General features: G+C 38.6%; 1 protein-coding gene across 1 annotated transcript in view; it reads right to left on the minus strand.

The window, feature by feature from the left end:
* Positions 1 to 20,692, minus strand: part of KCNH8 (potassium voltage-gated channel subfamily H member 8) — a 285,990-nt gene that overhangs the window by 162,293 nt on the left and 103,005 nt on the right. The window contains exon 2 of the mRNA XM_008153463.3: positions 18,821 to 19,054. Coding sequence (XP_008151685.1) covers positions 18,821 to 19,054 — 234 coding nt within the window. The remainder of the gene's footprint in view (positions 1 to 18,820; positions 19,055 to 20,692) is intronic.

Below are 20,692 nucleotides of genomic sequence, written 5' to 3' on the forward strand. Positions count from 1 at the left end.
CTTGTTTAAATGAGAATTTGAGAATCAAATTACCTGTTTATAATTGCACAAAGTTTTTGTTGGAGGAATCTATGGTTTTTGTAGGGCAATGGAAATAATTTTTGGGGCCAATAAACATAATGCACACATGACCTCATGATGGTTAGGGGGTTTGGGGACTCTGGAAATAGTTTAGGATCCAAAAGAAAATATTTGGAGATTGCATTGCAAGTAGTTGAACATACAATTGTTCATTCATGTAACAAATATTGACTGAGTGCCTCTTATGGCCAGAAACTGTTTTAAGTATTTGAATACATCAGAAAGAAAACAACAAACAGAATAGATCTCTGCCTATGCCCTGAGAGAACTTATATTCTACTCTGGAGAGAAAAAACAATAAAATTATAAATAATTATACAATTTATTAGAAGGTTTTAAATGCTACAGCAAAAAGAAAATGTAGAACAGGGTAAGGGCATATAGAATGTGGAAAAAGGTGGTGTAGAACTGTAGCTTGACATTTTTAAGGAATGATTCACACAAGTGCTACTTAACCTTTATGTGTTATTGCTGGTCCTCTTAGAAGCAAACCATGAGAAGGTCATAATACAGGTCTGAGGTCAAACAAAGGAAAGAAGAAAGGAAGGAAAATTGGATGATGGTATCTTAGACTGCAGTGCAGTTCTAAGGAAAGTTCACTAAGGCCCTCAGGGAGTCATCTAGTCAAGTCAGCCATCAAAGCAGCTCTGCATCTCCCTGCTTCACTCAGTCATTGGCTGGGAGCAGCCCATGGAAAGTTTGGCCTCTGTGCCAACACAGTGATGTGTTTCAGAGCACAGCAGCTGGGGTTGTCAGCCAACCGATCTCCTGTAATAAGATACAAGAAGCACATTCTCATGGTTGACATATTAGTATAGTATACATCTCTTATTTTGAACAGAATAGCATCGTGCCCCTTCTTCTTGTCCCTGCACTTCCATATTCCATTGGGAACTAAAACTCTTCTCTGTATGGAGCCTTGATGGAGCTATCAAGCCAGGTGCTCTGACTAGTCCTCACTGGAGGGATGAGCAAATGGTCCATCCTGGACCAAATTACTAGTACATTCTCTTGGTCTGATAATTTTAATCTTGAACAGAGGGACCCAAGATAAAAAATGGAGCGAGCAGATTCATTCAACAATAAGGGCCAGAAAAATCTTCCCAGTTATTCCTACTACTTAGACTTTACAGAACATACTGCTTCCTATCTTTTTCATGAGCTGGCTGCTCATTACTTTCTCTGATTGCAAAGTAACGACATGTTTTCAGTAAATTATTATTTTTGCTTAAGATAACCAGAATCAATTTATGTTGACTATGAAGAGCCCTAATTACAAAATGATACAGTATTTAGAAAAGGATAGTCAAAATGTAATGGAAAGAACACAGGGCTTAGATGACATTGCATGTGGTTGAGTCCTGGGTTCTTCATTTCCTTGCTGAGTATCCACAGATATAAGTTTTGCATCTGCCTGTATCACATCTGCATACTGGATATATGGCCACTTCTCATGGTTAAGAGCTTTGAAGAGATCAATATGTGTAAAAGTATTTCATACCTTTTGACTAGTTATATAAAATAAGGGTTTTGCCTGTATGTTTGATTTTTTTCACCATCAAAAGCAATCAGGCACAACTATGGCTTAGTATTAATATTTGTTAAGCCAGATGATAGTATGGGGAGTTTTTATTATAAAAATCTGTTTTCTGTGTATGTATGAAACATTTCATGCTTTTTTTTCTAAATAAGAAAACATCACTTTGGAAAATGATGAATTATTTAGTATTTCCTTGAACATCTAATCTAATTTTAAGTTGTAATACACAAAGTGATCTTAAATTGCTGGAATTAGAAAAGGTATTAGAGATTATGAGGTGGAACTCTTTATTGTAAAGATGAAAATCCTAAATTCAGAGTGGTGAAGTAAACTGTCCAAGGTCAAAGTGTTAATTATTGGAAGAGTTGAAACTAGATCTCAAGTCTTATGACTTTCAGTTTTATGAGGTTTGTGCTAAAACACAGTGCATTTCTTCAAACATTAAAAAAAAAAAACCACCAAAGGAAAAATACCATATAAGTGAATAATCTAGTTTGTTATCTTTATAGGAAAAAGTATAGTGTTTGTATATATTATTGATTAAATAAGCCAGAACATGTAACACATTCAGCATTGATCAAATCCTTTTTAAGCAATTAGGTTCAGAATTAGAATCTGTGTTTAAAAGGTTGGGCAAAGACGATAAAAAAGATGGAAAATATTTTCTGTGAGCGATCAAAAATTTCGAGATGAGAGTTTGGAAATAAAGAAACAGGAATGGAAAAGATATGGTTACGGAGCTCCTGACAATTCTCCAGGCTATAAGTAGAAGATGGCAGTTTGAGGTGTCACGTTAGCACTTTCCAAGAATATGCAGACAACAAACATACTGAACATTTCTCCTATTGTGCAAACTCCACTCAGTGAAGACTCAGAAGCGCTGTGCCAGATTGCCCTGAGTCACAACTTGGCAGGCATGTGAGACAAAACGCTTAGATGCTTCCTCAACCTACTGCTTCCGCCCTCAAATGGAGCTGATACCCCACCAGAAACTCCAGGACAAACCCCGGTGCCTGGGGAAGCATTGCTGTACCCACCGTGTTCAGGTGAGGCATTAGCACTGACAAGCCTGCCCCAAGACAGACTAATGGTTAGTGAAAAATAAATTTATGCATAGTATTTTTTTCTCTAGCCTCTATATGATTATAGGCATTTTCCTCCAAAACAAAAAAGGACATTTGGAATCTACACATGTAATTAAAATATGACAATTCAGAATTCTTCTAACCATGTGGGCTCTAATTTGTTATTAATCTTCAGAGGTCAGCAAACTTTTTCTGAAAGGGCTAGGTACTAAATAGTTTTAGCTTTGCATTATATATAGTCTCTGTCTCAACTACTTAATTCTATTGTGATAGTGCTAAAATAGTATGATAATACATAAACAAATGAGCATGGCTATTTAAAAAAACATACACATCCTTTACAGAAACAGGCATCCAGTCAGATATGGTCCATTGTCCATACTTTGTCCTTATGTAGAAGCCTACAGATTACTGTACACTAAGAGTTCATTCTTTTTAAAAAAATATTTTTATTAATTTCAGAGAGGAAGGGAGAGGGAGAGAGAGATAGAAACATCAATGATGAGAGAGAATCATTGATTGGCAGCCTCCTGCACGCCCCCCCACTGGAGATTGAGCCTGCAACTCGGGCATGTGCCCTCGACTAGAATTGAACCTGGGACCCCTCAGTCTGCAGGCCAATGCTCTATCCACTGAGCCAAACTGGCTAGGGATAGGAGTTCATTCTTGATTCCTTGAGAGTTTTGACCCGACTCTGTACTACCACAATATTTAATAAGAAGTACTATTTGTAGGTGCAAGAACCAGGTAAAGTCTTTCTTTAGGTAGAACCTAGACCAGTGATGGGCAACCTTTTGAGCCTGGTGTATCAAACTTCGCCAAAAAACTGAGCATAACTCAGGTAGTGTGTCACTTTGAGGAAAAAACATTATTTCACGATATTTATAGTTTAAATAACATAAGTGTATAATTGTTATATATAATTGTATTTAATAAACCAAAAACTAAATATTTAGTGCTGACACGCGTGTCATAGGTTCGCCATCACTGACCTAGACTATGAATGTCTTAGTGGTGTGCAACCCTATTTTTTAAAGTAAAATGTAGTCACTTCTTTTCTCTTTTGATCACAAGAATGGACTTAATTATTTTTCAACAGAAAAATAGGCTTAACTATCAATGACCTAAAAGGGTCATTAACAAGGCCTTTCTTCCCATTCCAAAACAGAAGCTACTTTGGAGATGATGGCATAGAATAGGAACTTTCCTAGTTGCATTAAAAAGCAAACGACAAGCAAACCAGGAGCCTAGAGGAGTGAAATGGAGATTGTGGTCAGAGTCTATAAGCCTCAGGCCAAAGCAACTAGAAGCTAAAATATGTTCCACACTTCTCCTCTGGCAATCTCTTTTATGCATGGAGCAGAACAGGTAGTTTCCTAAATCATTGTAGATATTATACACAATGAAACAACCTTAGGCAAAAGGGGATTTTTTTAAACCTTAAAATACATTCTGAGTTTAATGTTTTCCCTTCTAATAGTATCTGTTCTTTGGAGCATTGTTAAGATTTCTCTTGCTGTTTGACTACTCTAGCATTTCTGAAAGAGTGCCTTTTTTATATTTTTTAAAAAGTGGAATATGATGTTTCCAAAGAACATATATGCATATATGCATAACCCATGGACACAGACAATAGTGTGGGGAAGGCCTGGGGTGGGATGGGGGCTGGGTAGGGGTGGGTAAGAGGGTGAAAAGTGGGGGACATCCATAATACTGTCAACAACAACAACAACAATAATAATAATAAAAAGAGTGGAACATGATGTTTCAAAAGATAATTTAGTGGACTCAAATTTGAGGAATTCTGGCAAAGTAAAGGCTTCAAGAAAAAGAGCTCTTCTAATCAGATGAAATCAGCTCTCCATTTATAATTTGGTTATACTGCCAATTGGTAGAGATGTACCAAGCCATATTTTGTCACTTGAAGTAATTTTTAACAATGATGCATCTTGGATCCTATCATCAGTGCTTGTGGATTAGTAAATATTGAAAAAAAAACACACACAAAAAAACCCACCCATGCCCCAGACTTCCCTCCCCTCTTATATCAAAACATATTCAGCCAACAAAGTGTAAAAAGAATGATGCACATTTTAGTCATTCTTGACACTTTCTTCCTTCTCATCCCCCAAACCAAAGAGATCAAATCCTGTCCATTCCAGTAGCTAATCCTCTGAAATCTGTTTTCAACCCAGTCTCTCTGCTGTCTTTATTGGCCACATCCTAGACCAGTGGTCGGCAAACCGCGGCTCGCGAGCCACATGCAGCTCTTTGGCCCCTTGAGTGTGGCTCTTCCACAAAATACCACGTGTGGGCGCGCACGTACAGTGCGATTGAAACTTCGTGGCCCATGCGCAGAAGTCAGTTTTCAGCCTGGGCGAGTCTATTTTGAAGAAGTGGCGTTAGAACATTCAAGGAGCCAAAGAGCCGCATGTGGCTCGAGAGCCACGGTTTGCCGACCACTGTCCTAGACTAAGCCAGAGATTATCAAACTATCGCCTACGTCAGAGTCCCCTGAAGGCTTGTGAAAGCAGGGAGGGAGGCCCCACCTCCAGATCTGATTCAGTAGGTCTGCACTGAGGTATCTGTTAATTTGCATTTCTTACACGTTCCAGGTGATACCAATATTATTGGCCTTCAGATCACACTCTGAGTAGCACTTGTCTGAGTAACCAGCATCAGTTATGTGGACGACCAGCAAAAGTGACCTTTGTAAAATGAAATATTCACCATGTGACTTCCCTGCTTAGAACGAGTGCCTTTAGTTATCTGGCGATAGCCTGGGCATGGTCTATAAAGCCCACGTGACCTAACTGCTGTCTACCTTCCCACTCCCACGTGATACCTTGCTGCCTGATACTTGGCCTTCTCTCCTTTTCTCAAATGAGGCAGTCTCTTGTGGGACCTTTGCACATGTGGCTCTCTTTGCCTAGGATGCTTTTATTCTTTCCTCCCCATAGCCAATTTCTATGTACGCTTCAAGATTTAACTCAAACATCACTTCCTTGATGAAGCCTTCCTTGTACCTGAGATTGGGTTGGATCCGCCCCCACCTCCCTTTATCGCCTCCATAACCGCCTTTAATTTGCCTGCAAACTACTAACAGGTTCGTGTGATTATTTGATATATCTTTCTCAGTACACTATAAAGGTCAAGAGAACAAGGATTATGTCTTATTTTCTCTTACACTCTCCTATATTCAAAGCAGAGTGAGTACCTGGCCCAAACATCACATATTAAGATGAATTCCAACTTTATAATAATATTGCTATTGGTTGCAAGAATGACAGCTAACATTTACTGAGTTTCTACCATGCAAAGCACTTTGCAGGCAACATTTCCTCTAAGCCTATGAAGAAGATGTTATTACTATTATGACCATCTTACAGATGAGGAAATTGAGGCTCAGGAAGTTGAAGTACATTGCCTCAAATCACATAGTTCATAAGTGATGGGAGCTTTTTTGCCTGGTAGGAATAAATCTAGACTCAGAATCATTACAGCAAACATTTATGTAGTTTTTATATTTTCTATCACTTTCTTTATCTGATCCCCTTAACAGCTTTAAGAGAAAAATGTTATCTCTGCCTCTTACAGGCAGGATTAGATATTGAAGGGGAAAATGACTTAGCAAAGGTAATGTACAGCGCGTCAATGATTTAGCTAGGACTTCACACACACAAAGCTTTTAACTTTTTTTCATTGAAGGTGATAAAAAGTACTGTCTATGATAAGATGATTTGTATTACATTTCTGTTCTCAATTATGCATCTGAAAATTTGAGCATCGTGCCAAGTTGTTAAAGGCCAACGATTAGACTACTTCTTGAGGAGCTCTATCAGCTTTGAGAGATATTCACATGCCAGAGCTTCTAGGTAGAGCAACAAAACTTATTTTCTTGAATTCAGAATGTTCCCATTGTCTCCAACACCAACCACAAGGATTCCCGAGTTGTCTGGCTTTGTCTGCATTCCCTGGTGCTCTCGCTCCAGCTGCTTCCCCTTACTTGTCTTGCCAGCGTGCTCTGGGGAGGCACCCACCTGTCCTGGCTGCCTTATTTGTTTACCTCCTTTGTGCCCAACCTCCCAGAGGCAGCTGTGCTAGAAAGGACTAAGAGCAAAGGATGTCAATGAATAAATCCTCCAGATCTCAATCCTGCATTCTGGAATTAATATACCTCAGGATAACCTGGGGAACTTTCCATGCTAGCAAATGTTGATATATTAAGCTACCAGAAAACTCCAGAATGCCACTCTACCTGTGCAAAATAGAAAATTAAAACAAATTCTCCAAGTAGAAAAGAAAAAGTATATATATTCTAATAATTAAACCAATGTCTAAAAACAGAAAGAAATGAAGTGAATGGGGTCAGAGGTCTGGAGAAACTTGGAAGGAGAGCTAATCGTGAAGTTGAAACAGAAGAGCAAAATGAGTTTGTAGGAGAATGTAGAAATAGACTCATACGGAGCCTCAAGCCTATTCCAATATGGCCGAGCTTCATTTGAAACAGCAAGACAGACATTTTTACTCATTCAACCAGTCAGCAAGTACTATGTACCAAGGGATTGTTTTAGGCACTGCAGATACCTAGATTAATATGGCACCTGAACGTTCACCCTCAACCAGGCATAATCTCATGGAGGAGATAGATGTATAAAGAGAAGGTTGAAAGAGTGTCTTAGTTGGTTTGGGCTTCTAGAACAACAGCTGATAACTCACTTAATTTTCACCCCTTTTCAGGTTTTACTGATTTGAAATAATGGGTGAAGCCAGACTAAGCTTTGAACAAAGAAAATGTATCCTAAAGTGCCACTAGACTTTTTTTTTTTTAATGGGACTACATAAAAGATAAAGTTTACGGTACAAAACCAGCAACAATTGATGAATTGGTGCACAAATACCGAACAAATGATTCTTGACGTTTGCGATTCCATTGCTACCATAGATTGATGGACTTATAAACAACAGGAAATTTATTCCTTACAGCTCTGAAGTATGGAGGTCCAAGATCAGGGTGCCAGCCTGGTCTAGTGAGGATCCTCTTCTGAGATGTTGACTGCTGACTCCGCATTATATCCTCACATCACTGAAAGAGAGCATGCTGGCTCCCTGGCCTCTTCTTATAAAGGCACTAATCCTATGCACCAGGGCTCCATCCACGTGACCTAATTACCTCCCAAATACCCCACCTCCTACACAAACTGGGATTGGGGTTTCAACATAGGAATTTTAGGGGAACAAGAACATTCAGTTCATTGCACGATGGTACCTATGACAAAGAATAGAAACCTGATGTGATACAGGTTACAGAGGACATAGGCTTGAAATGAATCTTGATGATTGTATTAGCTTAATGAGGATTGGGGGAGGAAGATGGGCCATACCATTCCTAGCAGGGGGAACATCAACTAGAAAGGCACAAGACAAGTTAGAACACGGAATAGTAAAAATACAAAAACAATAAAATGGGCTGCAGCAGGGGGTGTGCTAGAGCGTGAATGAGGAATGAACAGGGGAAAAAAGAGTGGAAAGGGAAAGGATGATTTTAAAGGAATAGATTATAGATGAGCTAGCTCATGAGTGGCTTTAAATGCCAGACTCAACAGTTTGCATTTATCCTGAAAGGCAACGAGGAACCCCTGAAGAGGCTTTGGAGACAGTAAGGAGGGGGGGATTTAAGAGGGCACAACTGGAAACGGGGTGACCGGGTATGTGGAATTGTTGCAACTCAGACCTTGAATCATGAGAGTCTGAAACTAGGGCAGTGGCAGGAAGAATGGCTTTCTATATCAGAGCAAACAGGTTCAGGTGGGTGCCCTAGAGATCTGAATTTCTGGCACCTGTTATTGTATAAATTTGGTGGATGTCATGGAGTAAAAGCTCATCAGGGAGAAATAAAGTACAGCTCTATTTTTATATAATTGCAACCAGTCAATTATATAATTATTCATGTTGAGAGTATACTCTAAGCATGACTAGAATGGTGTGATTTTTGTGTGTTAATCTTGTAATTCTCATACAAAGACATAGAGCTCTCAGCGAAGACATCACAGAACCTTTATAGACTCTTCGTGAAGATGGTTAGATGTGCATGGCTTCCTAGTAAGGTGAGAGGGAACTAGCAACCAGCCCACAGGCCAGGGCTCGGAGTCACCCAGGACCGGGCACTGGATTCAGGCACCTAACTGAGAGGTTCTGAGGGTCTGGCACTGGGAAATGGGAATGGACAGGTTTTTCTTGTTGGTGGAACATGTCAGGGGAGGAAGGAGTATTTATTAAATTGCTATAATGTTCAGGAACAAGGTGGTGCGCATACAACCTGTGTAGTCACACACAGCACACACTCAGAAGGGCTCCAGGCTTTGGCTTAATACTCTGCTGTTGCTGTCTTGAAATTTGTAGATTTTTTTTTTTTAACAAAGGGGTCTACATTTTCACTTTGCCATGGGCCCTGCAAATTATGTGGCTTTTCCTGACAATGTCTATGTACAATGGGTATCTCATTTGGTCCTTCATCAGACATCTATGAGGTGGTATTTCTATGAAGAAGATCAAGCTGAGGCTCAGACAAGCAGAGTCACTTAATGAAGGTACACACTTAGGGAGTGAAAGAGAACTAAGATTGTACCCCAAGCCTTTCTAACTATTGCTCTATTTATAGCAGCTATTCAGAGCTAGTCCTTGGCCTGGGCACAGCCTTCTCCAGAGCTTGATCCTCCAAATTCAATATCATTTCTTCTCACCAAAGAGAGAGAACATTTAAAAGAATAAGCTTCTCTTATTCCAAAGGGAACTTGTTTAGCTCCAAAGATTCTCAAACATTGTGGTTATATTTCATTTCTGGCTAATAAAGATGGAATAATGAACAGCCACAGGTACAAAAATGACTGCCTCTATGGGTTCTTTCTTTGCTAGTTTGCCAGTTATTCCCCAAGGGGGTACATATAGCCCTGGGAAGTGCATCCATCTTCTGTCATAGACAAGGGGCAGGTAAGGCAGAGCCACAGGTTTCCCCGGGAGGAAGCTTAGGTTGGCCATGCCCATGAGCATGGCTTGGTGTTTGAGAGGACAGGGATCAGGCCAGCACTTGGATCCCAGCCTTCTCTTAACTTCTCTGTGAATCAGTTTCTTTAACTCTGAAATGGGGGGTTAACAGATCTGCCTCAAAGGGTTGATGAGAGGATTAAATGAAGTAACAACACAGGCAAAGGGCAGAGCACAGAACTTGGCCTGCAGTGAACACTCAGTAATTGCTAGCTGTGGCTATTTTATGAAGTTGTCTGGGTTAAGTCAGGAAGGCTGACACTGAAGAAGTGAAGGTATGCAGCAATCTAGTTAGGTAGGGGCAGTGACTGCTCAATCTCGACAGGACAGGCAAAGCTAAGCAGCTCCTGATGAATGCCTGGATGCCTCTTCTATACATCGGGCTCACTCTGTTCCAGTCATCCTGGCTGCAGAGCCTGGGAGAGCACTTCAATAAATGGACTGATGTGAAACTTCATCTCATTGATTAAACAATGCAACCGTAACCATGTGCACAGAAAAAGAACAAGCTGTTAGAGCAGCTTGCTCAGATACATGGGGACAAGACCAGGAAAGCTGCCTCGGTTTACAAGCGCAAAGCTTGACTACATATAGAAGCGATAAGATAAACTGCAAGGCAGGCTCCTCACCCAGGCTGCACATGCCATCTTCAGAGCATGTTCTCTCTGAGCCCTTTGCCTTCCTACTAGGATCACTTTGAAGCTGTTTACTGTATTTGCATTTCTGAGCCTCATCTCTTGAATGCAAAAGACACAGGATGGAAATATAAAATACTAATCTTCTATCAAGACTGAAAGGACATATGGGGAATCATCATCAAATCATAAGAGCATCATAAAATGCTTTCTATTTCGGGGCATGCAAAGTCTCAAGTAAGACCTCGGAGGAATCAGACTGAGAATAGCAACAAAAATCTGACCCGGTGTTAGCTAATACACTTAGTTGTGGGAAGCATGGTCCCTATTTGGTAGCCCTTCAGACATTATGAAACCTCCAAATTTTACAAGCATCAAAATGAAATGTTCTCTTGCGTCTTGCTACACCTATAGACACACATACTCAACAAATGTGTTTCTGAAAATCTAGATGTGGAGCTTGTAAAATATGGTACTTATTCTATCAAGAGTTGGAGTCTAGGTCCCCTGCTCATGAATCTGGGCAGACTTGTGGCTTCTCCAACCACAATATCAAATGAAGGTATGCCAGGTAACTTTCTAAACTAAGTCACAAAAGGTCTTGCAGCCTCTGAAAGACGAGACTTCCTGGAGGTCTCCATGCTGAAGCGGTTATGTGTAGGCACTTGAGTGGACTGCCCCAACTGATTCAGACGTTCAAGATGCCAGACATGTGAGAGAAGCCATCCAAGATCCTCCAAAGCAGTGTGTCTCTCATCTGAACCCACCTAACACCAACCTCCGCTGGCTCCACAAGGAAGGAGAATCATTTGGCTAAGACCCACACTATTGTTAAGATATAATGGTTGCTCTTGTAAGCCACTAAGTTTTGAGGTAGTTGTCACACAGCAATAGGTAAGTGGAACACTAGTAAACTGTGTGTGCTTTCTTCATTCTACATGCCTGTAAGAATATGGTGTGTCCATTCCACAGAAAAAAGTTTCCAAGATCCCACCTTCACTAGCTTTTCAGGAAACTAAGTCCCCATTGGGCTCTTCAAAAATACATCTGATACCAAGAGGAAATGTCTCCACAATCTAGTCCTCTGGGCTCCCAAGAATGGAGGACTCAAAGTTCTTCACTGTCCTCCAGGCTTACGTGGATGCTGCCCAAGGGACCATACCAGGCAAGGCTAATGCTCATGATGCTGTGGCTTGGACAGCCTCAATAGCCCAAGGAGATCTTTATGAAAAATATTGCAGTTGCTTTTGTCTTTCTGTTGGACTCTGGTCTGAGTCTTTGGGAGGGCTGGTTGGGGAAATAAATCTTACTTTGCTCAGAATTCTCTTTCTTTTCTCCCAGGATCTCACTCAGCCCTCAGAGAAGTTTTCTTTTCTTTTCTGTAATCCTAAACTTGGTTTCTCTAGCTCTTGTTGAAATAGGTCCCTGGCTGGCTTGCTTCATTGTTCTCCGGATGTGGTGAAAATCTAAGGTGATTACAAATGATACCCATGCTGTGAACCCCAACATCCACAAAATATACCCATTTAGACACTACACTTTGCAATAAAAGGCATTTTCTTATTGTTCACTTATTACATGAATGGGCACAACATCCATTGCTCCAAAATTTGGATCTTACATAAAGCCATTCTATATTCAATGCTCCAATAGCATTTCCTAACAGTCAAATAAGGAGGCAACTTTGCTGTACATTTTAAATGTTAATTTTGAGAATAAGTTGACATTCTATAGCCCTAAGGCTTTGTCTTTTTTCTATATTGAGCTCCAGTTCTAAAATACCTAGAGGGCATAATCAAATATTCTGAAAATCATCTGCAGAGTCATATTGAATAACTGAATGTAATAGAACTCACTAAGAATATCTTAAATATAAACTTAGTATTAGTTGGAAAATAATGTTTCTTACTAGACCTATCTGCCATGAGCAGCTCAATGTAAAAACAAAGGGAGGTCATGAGAAATCAGCTTTCTTTTGTCTTTTATCATAGGCTGACTTTGTAACACTGAGTATGAATATGCCTAATTCAAAAAGTTTATTTGTACACTGGAATGAAGACAGAGTGTTGCTCAATTAGTAGTATGCATACTCATGGTTGTGCTAAAATTATTTTAGGTATTGTATATACATATCCTACACTTTAATATCTGTGTATTAGTTTTAATGTGTATTGGAACAAAAATATGCAGCTAGCACATCAAATGAGCTGGACATTTTGAGGGACATGGGTAAGATACCAGCAGATGTCTCCCCATTTCTCTCTCACTCTCTCCCCTTCTCTCATCTCTTCAGATATTTATTTCCCAATCTCTCCTCTTCTTCCACTCATCCCAGCCCAAGGGAAGCCCCCTCGGCTTTCTGGCTCCAGCCTTCTCCCCACTCCCCAACATAACTGTTTATTTATGGAACAATTCAATTTTTCAGTTTTGATTCGCATATAAATATACATCTAGCAGCTGAGTAAACAAAGGATCTTTAGGAGGCATTCTCCCTAAACAAACAAACAAACAAACAAACAGTAAATTATAAATTGTTTTTGTTGTCATATATTATAGAAAGTTGAAAATCTAACTACATTTAAAAAGAAAGAAAACCAACAGATTCAGCATTGATTTTTCTAGGCATTTTTCTATGTCATAAGAAAATTGAATAAAGAAATGGGAAAATAAAGAAATGTGAAGTGCATTAGTGGGTCAAGAAATGAACAAGGGGGAAATTGGTGGGTCAATGAGAAGCTGAGGACTGTCTATCACATAACACATAGACTTGTGTTCAAATCACTTTTCTGCATCACAGTTTCCTCATCTGCAAATGTGAGATAATTCATATTTACTTTAAGGTGTTATTGGGAAAATAAAATAATATATGTGCTACTCAGCACAGTATAGTCAGATTTATTATTACTTAGATTTTATAGATTACTTTTTATTTTTTTTAATTTATAAAAGTTAATCAACAATGTTTTTATTGCATATTTATTTATGGTTGCCTTCTCTTTGAGGCTAGTGATCCTGATTGTCCATTTAGAGTAGTGATTATTTTCTTTTGCTTCCAATTTGAGTTTTAAAAGTGAGTCAACTTAAAGAAAAGCATTAAGTAAGCAACAGTTCAGGAGGTACACAAAAATAAATGACAAATCTTGGAGGTGACATGGGAATGAGTCTATGAGTTAAGAAACCCACAACCCTATCAGACTCAAGATTACCTTTTGTAACAAATACTTGTATTTTTCTCCTTTCTGTTTAGAACTGAAAAATTATAATAAGAAAACTTGGCTACTTACACACATTTTCAAAAAGACAATACTATATATTATTAACAATAATATAACAAAAAATAAAATTGAAGTAGTTTCTGATTTAATAATATGCATCTCAACACAAAATGCTCGGAGAGGGTGGACTACAATAGGAGCTAAAATAGGGAAGTTGGAACATTGGATCAATATCCAGAGCCACTGTGAATACAACAGCTCCAAGTACAGAATCTGTGCAGATGTGCTGTCTCCCTGACAAGTCCTATGAGTCAGTAACAATATTTTCTGAAATGGTGAAATCCTGAACAAGAAAAAGTTCAATCTTCCCTCACTACACTATTGTTTTATTCTAGGCAATTCAGTGGGATATTAAAGCTTTCCAGAAAACACTCTGTGTTAGGTTCCACATCTAGGTAATTAGAAACCAGTGTTTTACTTCATGGAAAGCCCAGTAGGGCATTAAAAGGGCATGTAGTGAACAATACCATAACTGTGTTGTACAGCAGATTTCTCCAACATATTCATCTGGCATAACTACAATTTTATACAACTGAGCAATCTCCTTTTTCCCTTCCCCTCAACTTTTGGTAACCACCATTCTATTCTCTGCTTCTATGAGTTAACTGAACTCAGGAGAGAATTTAAATAGAGGATAAAAAACTGGAGATTTAAAGAGAAGTAATAAAAAGTGTGAATGGATACCACAAAATTAAAGAAAAGAAAACAGATTGCACAAGGTGAAAATTGGAAAAAGAAATAAAATGAGAAAGTGATAGATAATCGAGGACAGGCAAAGAGGATCCAACATACATATAATAGGTGATCATAAAGAGGAAAACCAAAGGGATTAAACAGAACAATGATGATAATTAAAATTCAGAAAATTTTTCCAAAATAAAAGGGCCTTAAACATAAATACTATAGGGCCTACCATGTATCAGGGGAAATATCTGACCCAAAATATTCTATATTAGGTATCAGTAAATTGAGGTCTGTAGGCCAAACTGGCCCACCTTCTGTTTTTGTCAGTAAAGGTTTATTGAAATATAGCCACATCCACTCATTTACATATTTTCTATGGTTGCTTTCATAGTACAATAACAGAAATGAGTACTGGTGACATAGACTGTATGGCCTGCAGTACATGTAATATTTACTACCCAGACCCTTACAGATAAGATGTAGTACAGTAAAACTATTAGATTAAAATAAAATAAAATAAATTCAATGAACACCCAGGACAAATATGAAGTTACTTAATTAACAGCATTTGTAGGGTAAAACAATACTGTATGCCACTACATAAGGGACTAACATAATTCATCTATTTAAATTGATCAATTTTCAGTTAAATACATCAACAAGTATAAGGGCCACATTCATACTGTTATTAACATGAAAGAGCTCAGAAAGAAATTCCCAGGGGCTCTTCCCAAGAACAAGCTTTGGACAACCAAGAAATGATTGGAGAAGCTTTAGGATGGAATATATGGTGATCTTTAAGCATATTTAACTGTAGCAATATGATTAAGTGATGGAGGAATACATTCAATATATGCAATTGTTATTTCCTCTGACAATGTAAATATAACTGTGAAAGAGGTGAGAGACAAACAAAGGGGGACTATAAGGAAAGCAGAACAAGTGTGCTGATAGATACTAGCAGGTACTAAAAGAACATTAAATTAGTTGAGGGAGAGGGAAGAAGGCAGGGTGGCTCCTGGCTGATTATAACATTACTTAGAGTAGAAAATGACAATATCTTTAAAAAGTGGGACACTTTTTATTGTATAAAGGTAAACATCTCATGTAAAAGATAAATTTTTAGAAAAATACACAAAACCTTTAAATAACAAAAGGGGTATTTAAAACAGAGAGAGGCAAAAACAACAAAGAGAACAGACTACATTCTAGAGGGAACACAAATGTCCATTAATAGAGGATTGGTTGAATCAACCATCATAAATCCACACGATGTAATACTATGCAGCTTTAAAAAAATGAGAAATCTCCTGCATATATTGTTCTGTAAGGTGTATACAACCCTATAGGATACACAATGCAGAATAGTATGAAAAGTATGCTATGTGTAAGAAAAGGAGGGAACCACAAAGATATGTATTACTTATATTCAAAAAATAAGAAGATAAATATAAAATTAATAAAATGGTTACCCTTAGAGTTACCATATTTTTGTTTGACTAGAACAGCCCTGTATACCAATAGAAGTGGAGGGCACTACCTTTTGAAAAGGCATCTTAATGGTACTCACTTCTGATGTATATTAGACACTGAACTATCTAGAGGGAGAGCAATAAATGAAAAATGTTAGCTGCTGAACATAACAATGTGAAATATTACTATCTCCATTTTAGACAAAGAAATGTTTGCATATTATGTTTACCTGTGAAACTATTTGTCTTCCTAGTCATTACCTAATTTTTAAAAAGAACCTATTTTTTCTTGGTGCCTTTAATGATTTCCACCCAAAGGGGTCCAATGCAGCAGGCATCTTATAAAAAACGGGGCTCAGGAAATTCTTTAGGTATTGACTGTCGATATATTCGACTTACGTGGCTTCTAAAACTCTGTCCTTTGGGCTTCTCACCTAGATTCTCCTCTTGGCCTGAACCTCTCTCAAGTGCCATGTCTGGATATTTTGAGGAGGTTTAAAAACAAAGACACTTGCTTGGATTTGGAGTGGCCTATCCAAGGTTACTTGTACAGGTCTGCAGTCAGCAGATATGTCAGACAAAGGACATCCCTTTTCCTTTGTTCTACCAGAGGGCGGCTTTATCACTCCCTACCAGTCTGCATTCTCATGACAGCCTCCATTTTCTTTTATCTCAGTCCCTCTTTTCAATTATCATACTATAATTAGATAGAGCTGGAATCCTTTTATTTTCTCTTATTTGCTATGTAGGCCTCACCTATTGATTCTGGGAAAAACATCCTGGTCTGAACTCTGTTCCTAGTGTCAAAGACTTAGGTTATCCCATTCCTTCCCGAAGGGCACTCTCCAATACTTCATGATTACTGTGTATCCAAAACTCACATCCTCAAGGAAAGTCCTTCAAGGACAAATAGCTTATAAATGGGGATGAAGTTGCCATGTTCAGGCTCCTACTTCTCTTCCTGACCAAGATCCCAACTGGGTATTTAGAGCAAGATATAGTGGCCGGGTATACTGTTAATCATTTACTAGTTTCTTGAATCAATTAAAAAACAACAACAAAAACCTGTGAACACATTTTAAAATGTTTACTTCACTATAGGACTTCACAGAAATACTGGTATTGATTCTGGTGTCCCAACTGAAGTTTTCCATTGAAGCAAGGAAAGCTGTTTTCTTTCCCTTAATTAGGCTATTTCTGCTGGCTGTTGACCAGTTTTCCCCAAAATCAATTAATTAAACAACCACCAACATTTTACCATTTACCAAATGTATCAACTCTTGTAAGGAATGTGTTAATGAATATAGTGGCCAGGGATGCTGTTAATCATCTACCATGCACAGGACAGCCTCCCACAACTTAGAACTACCTGCCCCACATGTCAATAGTGCCAAAGTTGAGAAACTCTGAGTTAGAGTATAATTTGAATGTTGTAACAAAAAAAATCTAAATTATAGTGATTCAAACAAGATAGAAATGGATTTGTCTTTGTCTGGGGTAGAGAAGGTGGGTCTCTAAGAATACTCAGGTTCATTCCATATTGCTGTTCTGTGTTTCTCTATGATGTCCTTGTCAATGGTTGAAGCTGGCTTTCCAACCTTACTCTAACATTCTGACTCAACAATGACACATTGCTATGGCTGCCATAACCAAGTACCACAGACTGGCTGGCTTAAACAACAGACATTTATTTTCTCACAGTTCTGGAGGCTGGAAGTCTGAGATCAAGGTACCAGTGGGGTTGGTTTCTCCTGAGGCCTCTCCTTGGTTTGCAGACAGCTGCCTTCTCACTGTCTTCATATGACCTAAGTATGGGTATCCCTGATATCTCTTACTTTTCTTATAAGGAATCAAGGCCCTCCCTTATAATCTTACTTAATTTTTACTACCTTTTTTAAAGGCCCCATCTCCACATATAGTCACATTGAAGAGGGAGGTGGTTAGGGCTTCAATATATTAATTTGGAGAAGATACAATTCAGTCAATAGCACCATGAGAAAGGAGCAGAGAAATTACAGGGCAAACAATTTCATTATTTATGGAGTTTATCTAGAAGTTTCATAGATCATTCCTTCTCACATATCATGGGCCCCAAACTTAGTCGTATGCCAAATCTAAATGCAAAGAAGGCTGAGAAATATATTCTCTAGCTTGGTAGCCATGTGCCCAGCTAAAACTCAAGGGTGTATGTTTGCCTTAAGGAAACCTATTAAAGAAAGAGATAAAACTGGAAAACAATGATTTGTTCTAATTTTTATTTAGCATTTCCCCAACATAATGCCTTTTGGATTCACTCCCAACTACCAGGGCCCAGAGGATAATATCTATTCTCACTTAAGACTCAAGCACTGATGATACCATACGCATCCCTAGATCCTCTTACATTTAGAAGAGGAGAATCATAAAACTTTAGCCTCAAGAAAATACTTAGTATTTTCCCACTGGCAGTTTATAGTTCAGGCAAAATTGCTTTCACCCTGAGACAATGTGCGTCTCTTATTTTGTCTGTAGAATTGAAGAGAGTAGTGAGAAAAGCTCTGTGGCTGGGGAACTGAAAGAGAAAATGCCTATCCTGATGTTCTTTAAATTCACTTGCTTTTTTCCCACCAAACGCTTGGGTCTCTGTCCTTAATGACTGAGGTTGAGTTGTGGTTCATAAAGGCATAAAACTTGGAAAACTATCTCTAGATAAAAGATCAATATGTTAACAACTATTATATCTACTATATATTTTAAGAATGATATATAATAGTCATATACTTCATTTTGACACATATTAATTCAGTTCATATATTGATATTGAAGTTATAATTATCATGCTAAATTTTCAGGCTGCTAATGGCTAAAACAAAACCATTGTTCAGGTCATTTGTGGGACTTCTATAACAGACAGTATTTATGTGAAATACCATTAAGCCTTAATGGAAGCTATGGAGCAATTACTGAGTTGAAAGAAGGTGACCTTTCACCACTGTCCAATGAGCCCCAAAGAAAGCCAACTCACCATTCTTCTTGTAGAACATAATTTCTCCTTTGAATTCTGTTTTCTCCTCCAGTGACTTGTCTATTTGAAGCATCAGTTGCTCATTGGTTTCAACCCCAAATAAGAACTTGCAGCTGCAACTCTTCTGCATGACTTCAGTTCGGGCAAATCCAGCAAGCTCACAAAAGCCATCCGAACAGTAGACTATGGGGAAACCCTTAGCCACCTGGGCATTCGCGAGGATGAAGTTGCTGTCTGTAGAACAACAATGAGAAGACCCTCAGCCACCAAACAAACACAAATTTTTTTCTTTAAATCAGTTTCAGTAACAACTTATAAGCACATGTGTTTAGCTAACAATGCTTAAAATGCATGTACTGATGTGCTGAGGTAGAAAAGAGACTCCAAACATAGAATGTTATTGACTGGCAGAATATGTATTAAGTTCTAACTTTGGCTTGCATTTTGAAATACTGTGTGTGTGTGTGTGTGCGGGGCACAGTACATGGCCTGCTTTGAGGCATTTAGTGTCTAGTTGGCAGGAAGGTATGGTGCTTTTTTTCTTCTTTATTGATTAAGGTATTACATATGTGTCCTTATCCCTCCATTCCCCCCCCCCCTCCCCACTCATGCCCTCACCCCCTGGTGTCTGCGACCATTGGTTAGGCTTATATGCATGCATGCAAATCCTTTGGTTGATACCTCCTCCTTACTCCCACCCTCCCCTACCTTCCCTCTGAGGTTTGTCAGTCTGATTGATGCTTCTCTGTCTCTGGATTGTTTTTGTTCATCAGTTTATGATGTTCATTATATTCCATAAATGAGTGAAATCATGTGACATTTATCTTTCTCTGACTGGCTTATTTCGCTTAGCATCATGCTCTCCAGTCCCATCCATGCTGTTGCAAATAAAAACTGAAACCGGAACTCCCATTTGACCCAGTGATCCTACTTCTAGGAATATATCTCAAGAAATTAGAAACACCAATCAGAAAAGATATATGCACCCCTATGTTCATAGCAGCACAATTTACCATAGCTAAGATTTGGAAGCAGCCTAAGGGCCCATCAGCAGATGAGTGGATAAAAACAAAACAAAACTGTGGTACATCTACACAAAGGAATACTACACTGCGGTAAAAAAAGGTATGGTGCTTTTGAGCAGTACTTCTTGCTCATATCCTGAATCTGCCACTTGATGTAAATATGAACTTGAAAAGTTACTCTGAACCTCAACTTCCTTAGATTTAATTTCTCCAGAAGCAGACTCTGAGACAAGGATTTGAGTAGAAGTAGTTTATTTGGCAGGTGATTCCAGAAAGTGAACAAGTGGAAAATTGAGAAAAAGAAGGGGGGAAAGGTAATTAAGAGTGAGATAAAAAAGGGTTTTATTATTATGGGCAACTGAGAGACTCAATCACACAGGTACCCCAGAAGTGACTGTTTAGAACGCAACTTAAAATTTTTTCACCGAGGGGAGTGAAAGCTGGAGTATTTATCCATCAACATCTATACTTTATTGGTTAAGGGTCACTTCTGGGGTGTCAGTATGTTGGCACTTCTGACCTACCCACTTGGGCTAAGCACCTTTTGTAGAGATGACTTGGGCAGCAAGATGCTGGAAACCACTGGTGCATAAGGAAACAGTCAAGGGTGAGTCAAGGTGCTATTGGAAGGTGTGCTACAGGATGATATGATGTTACTAGCTTTATATAGGTGTGTTGTAGTGATTAAGGAGATAATGCATATAATGTGCTTAGCAAAGTGTCTGATACATATAAGCACTCAATAAAAATAATTATTAAGAATATTATTCACATCTTCATGGCCATTGTACTAACAAATGAGAATAAGAGGACAATAAAATGTGGTAGACTGTTGCTAAGTGCTTAG

This window comes from Eptesicus fuscus, chromosome 18 (assembly GCF_027574615.1).
Source record: "Eptesicus fuscus isolate TK198812 chromosome 18, DD_ASM_mEF_20220401, whole genome shotgun sequence".
Lineage (NCBI taxonomy): Eukaryota > Metazoa > Chordata > Mammalia > Chiroptera > Vespertilionidae > Eptesicus > Eptesicus fuscus.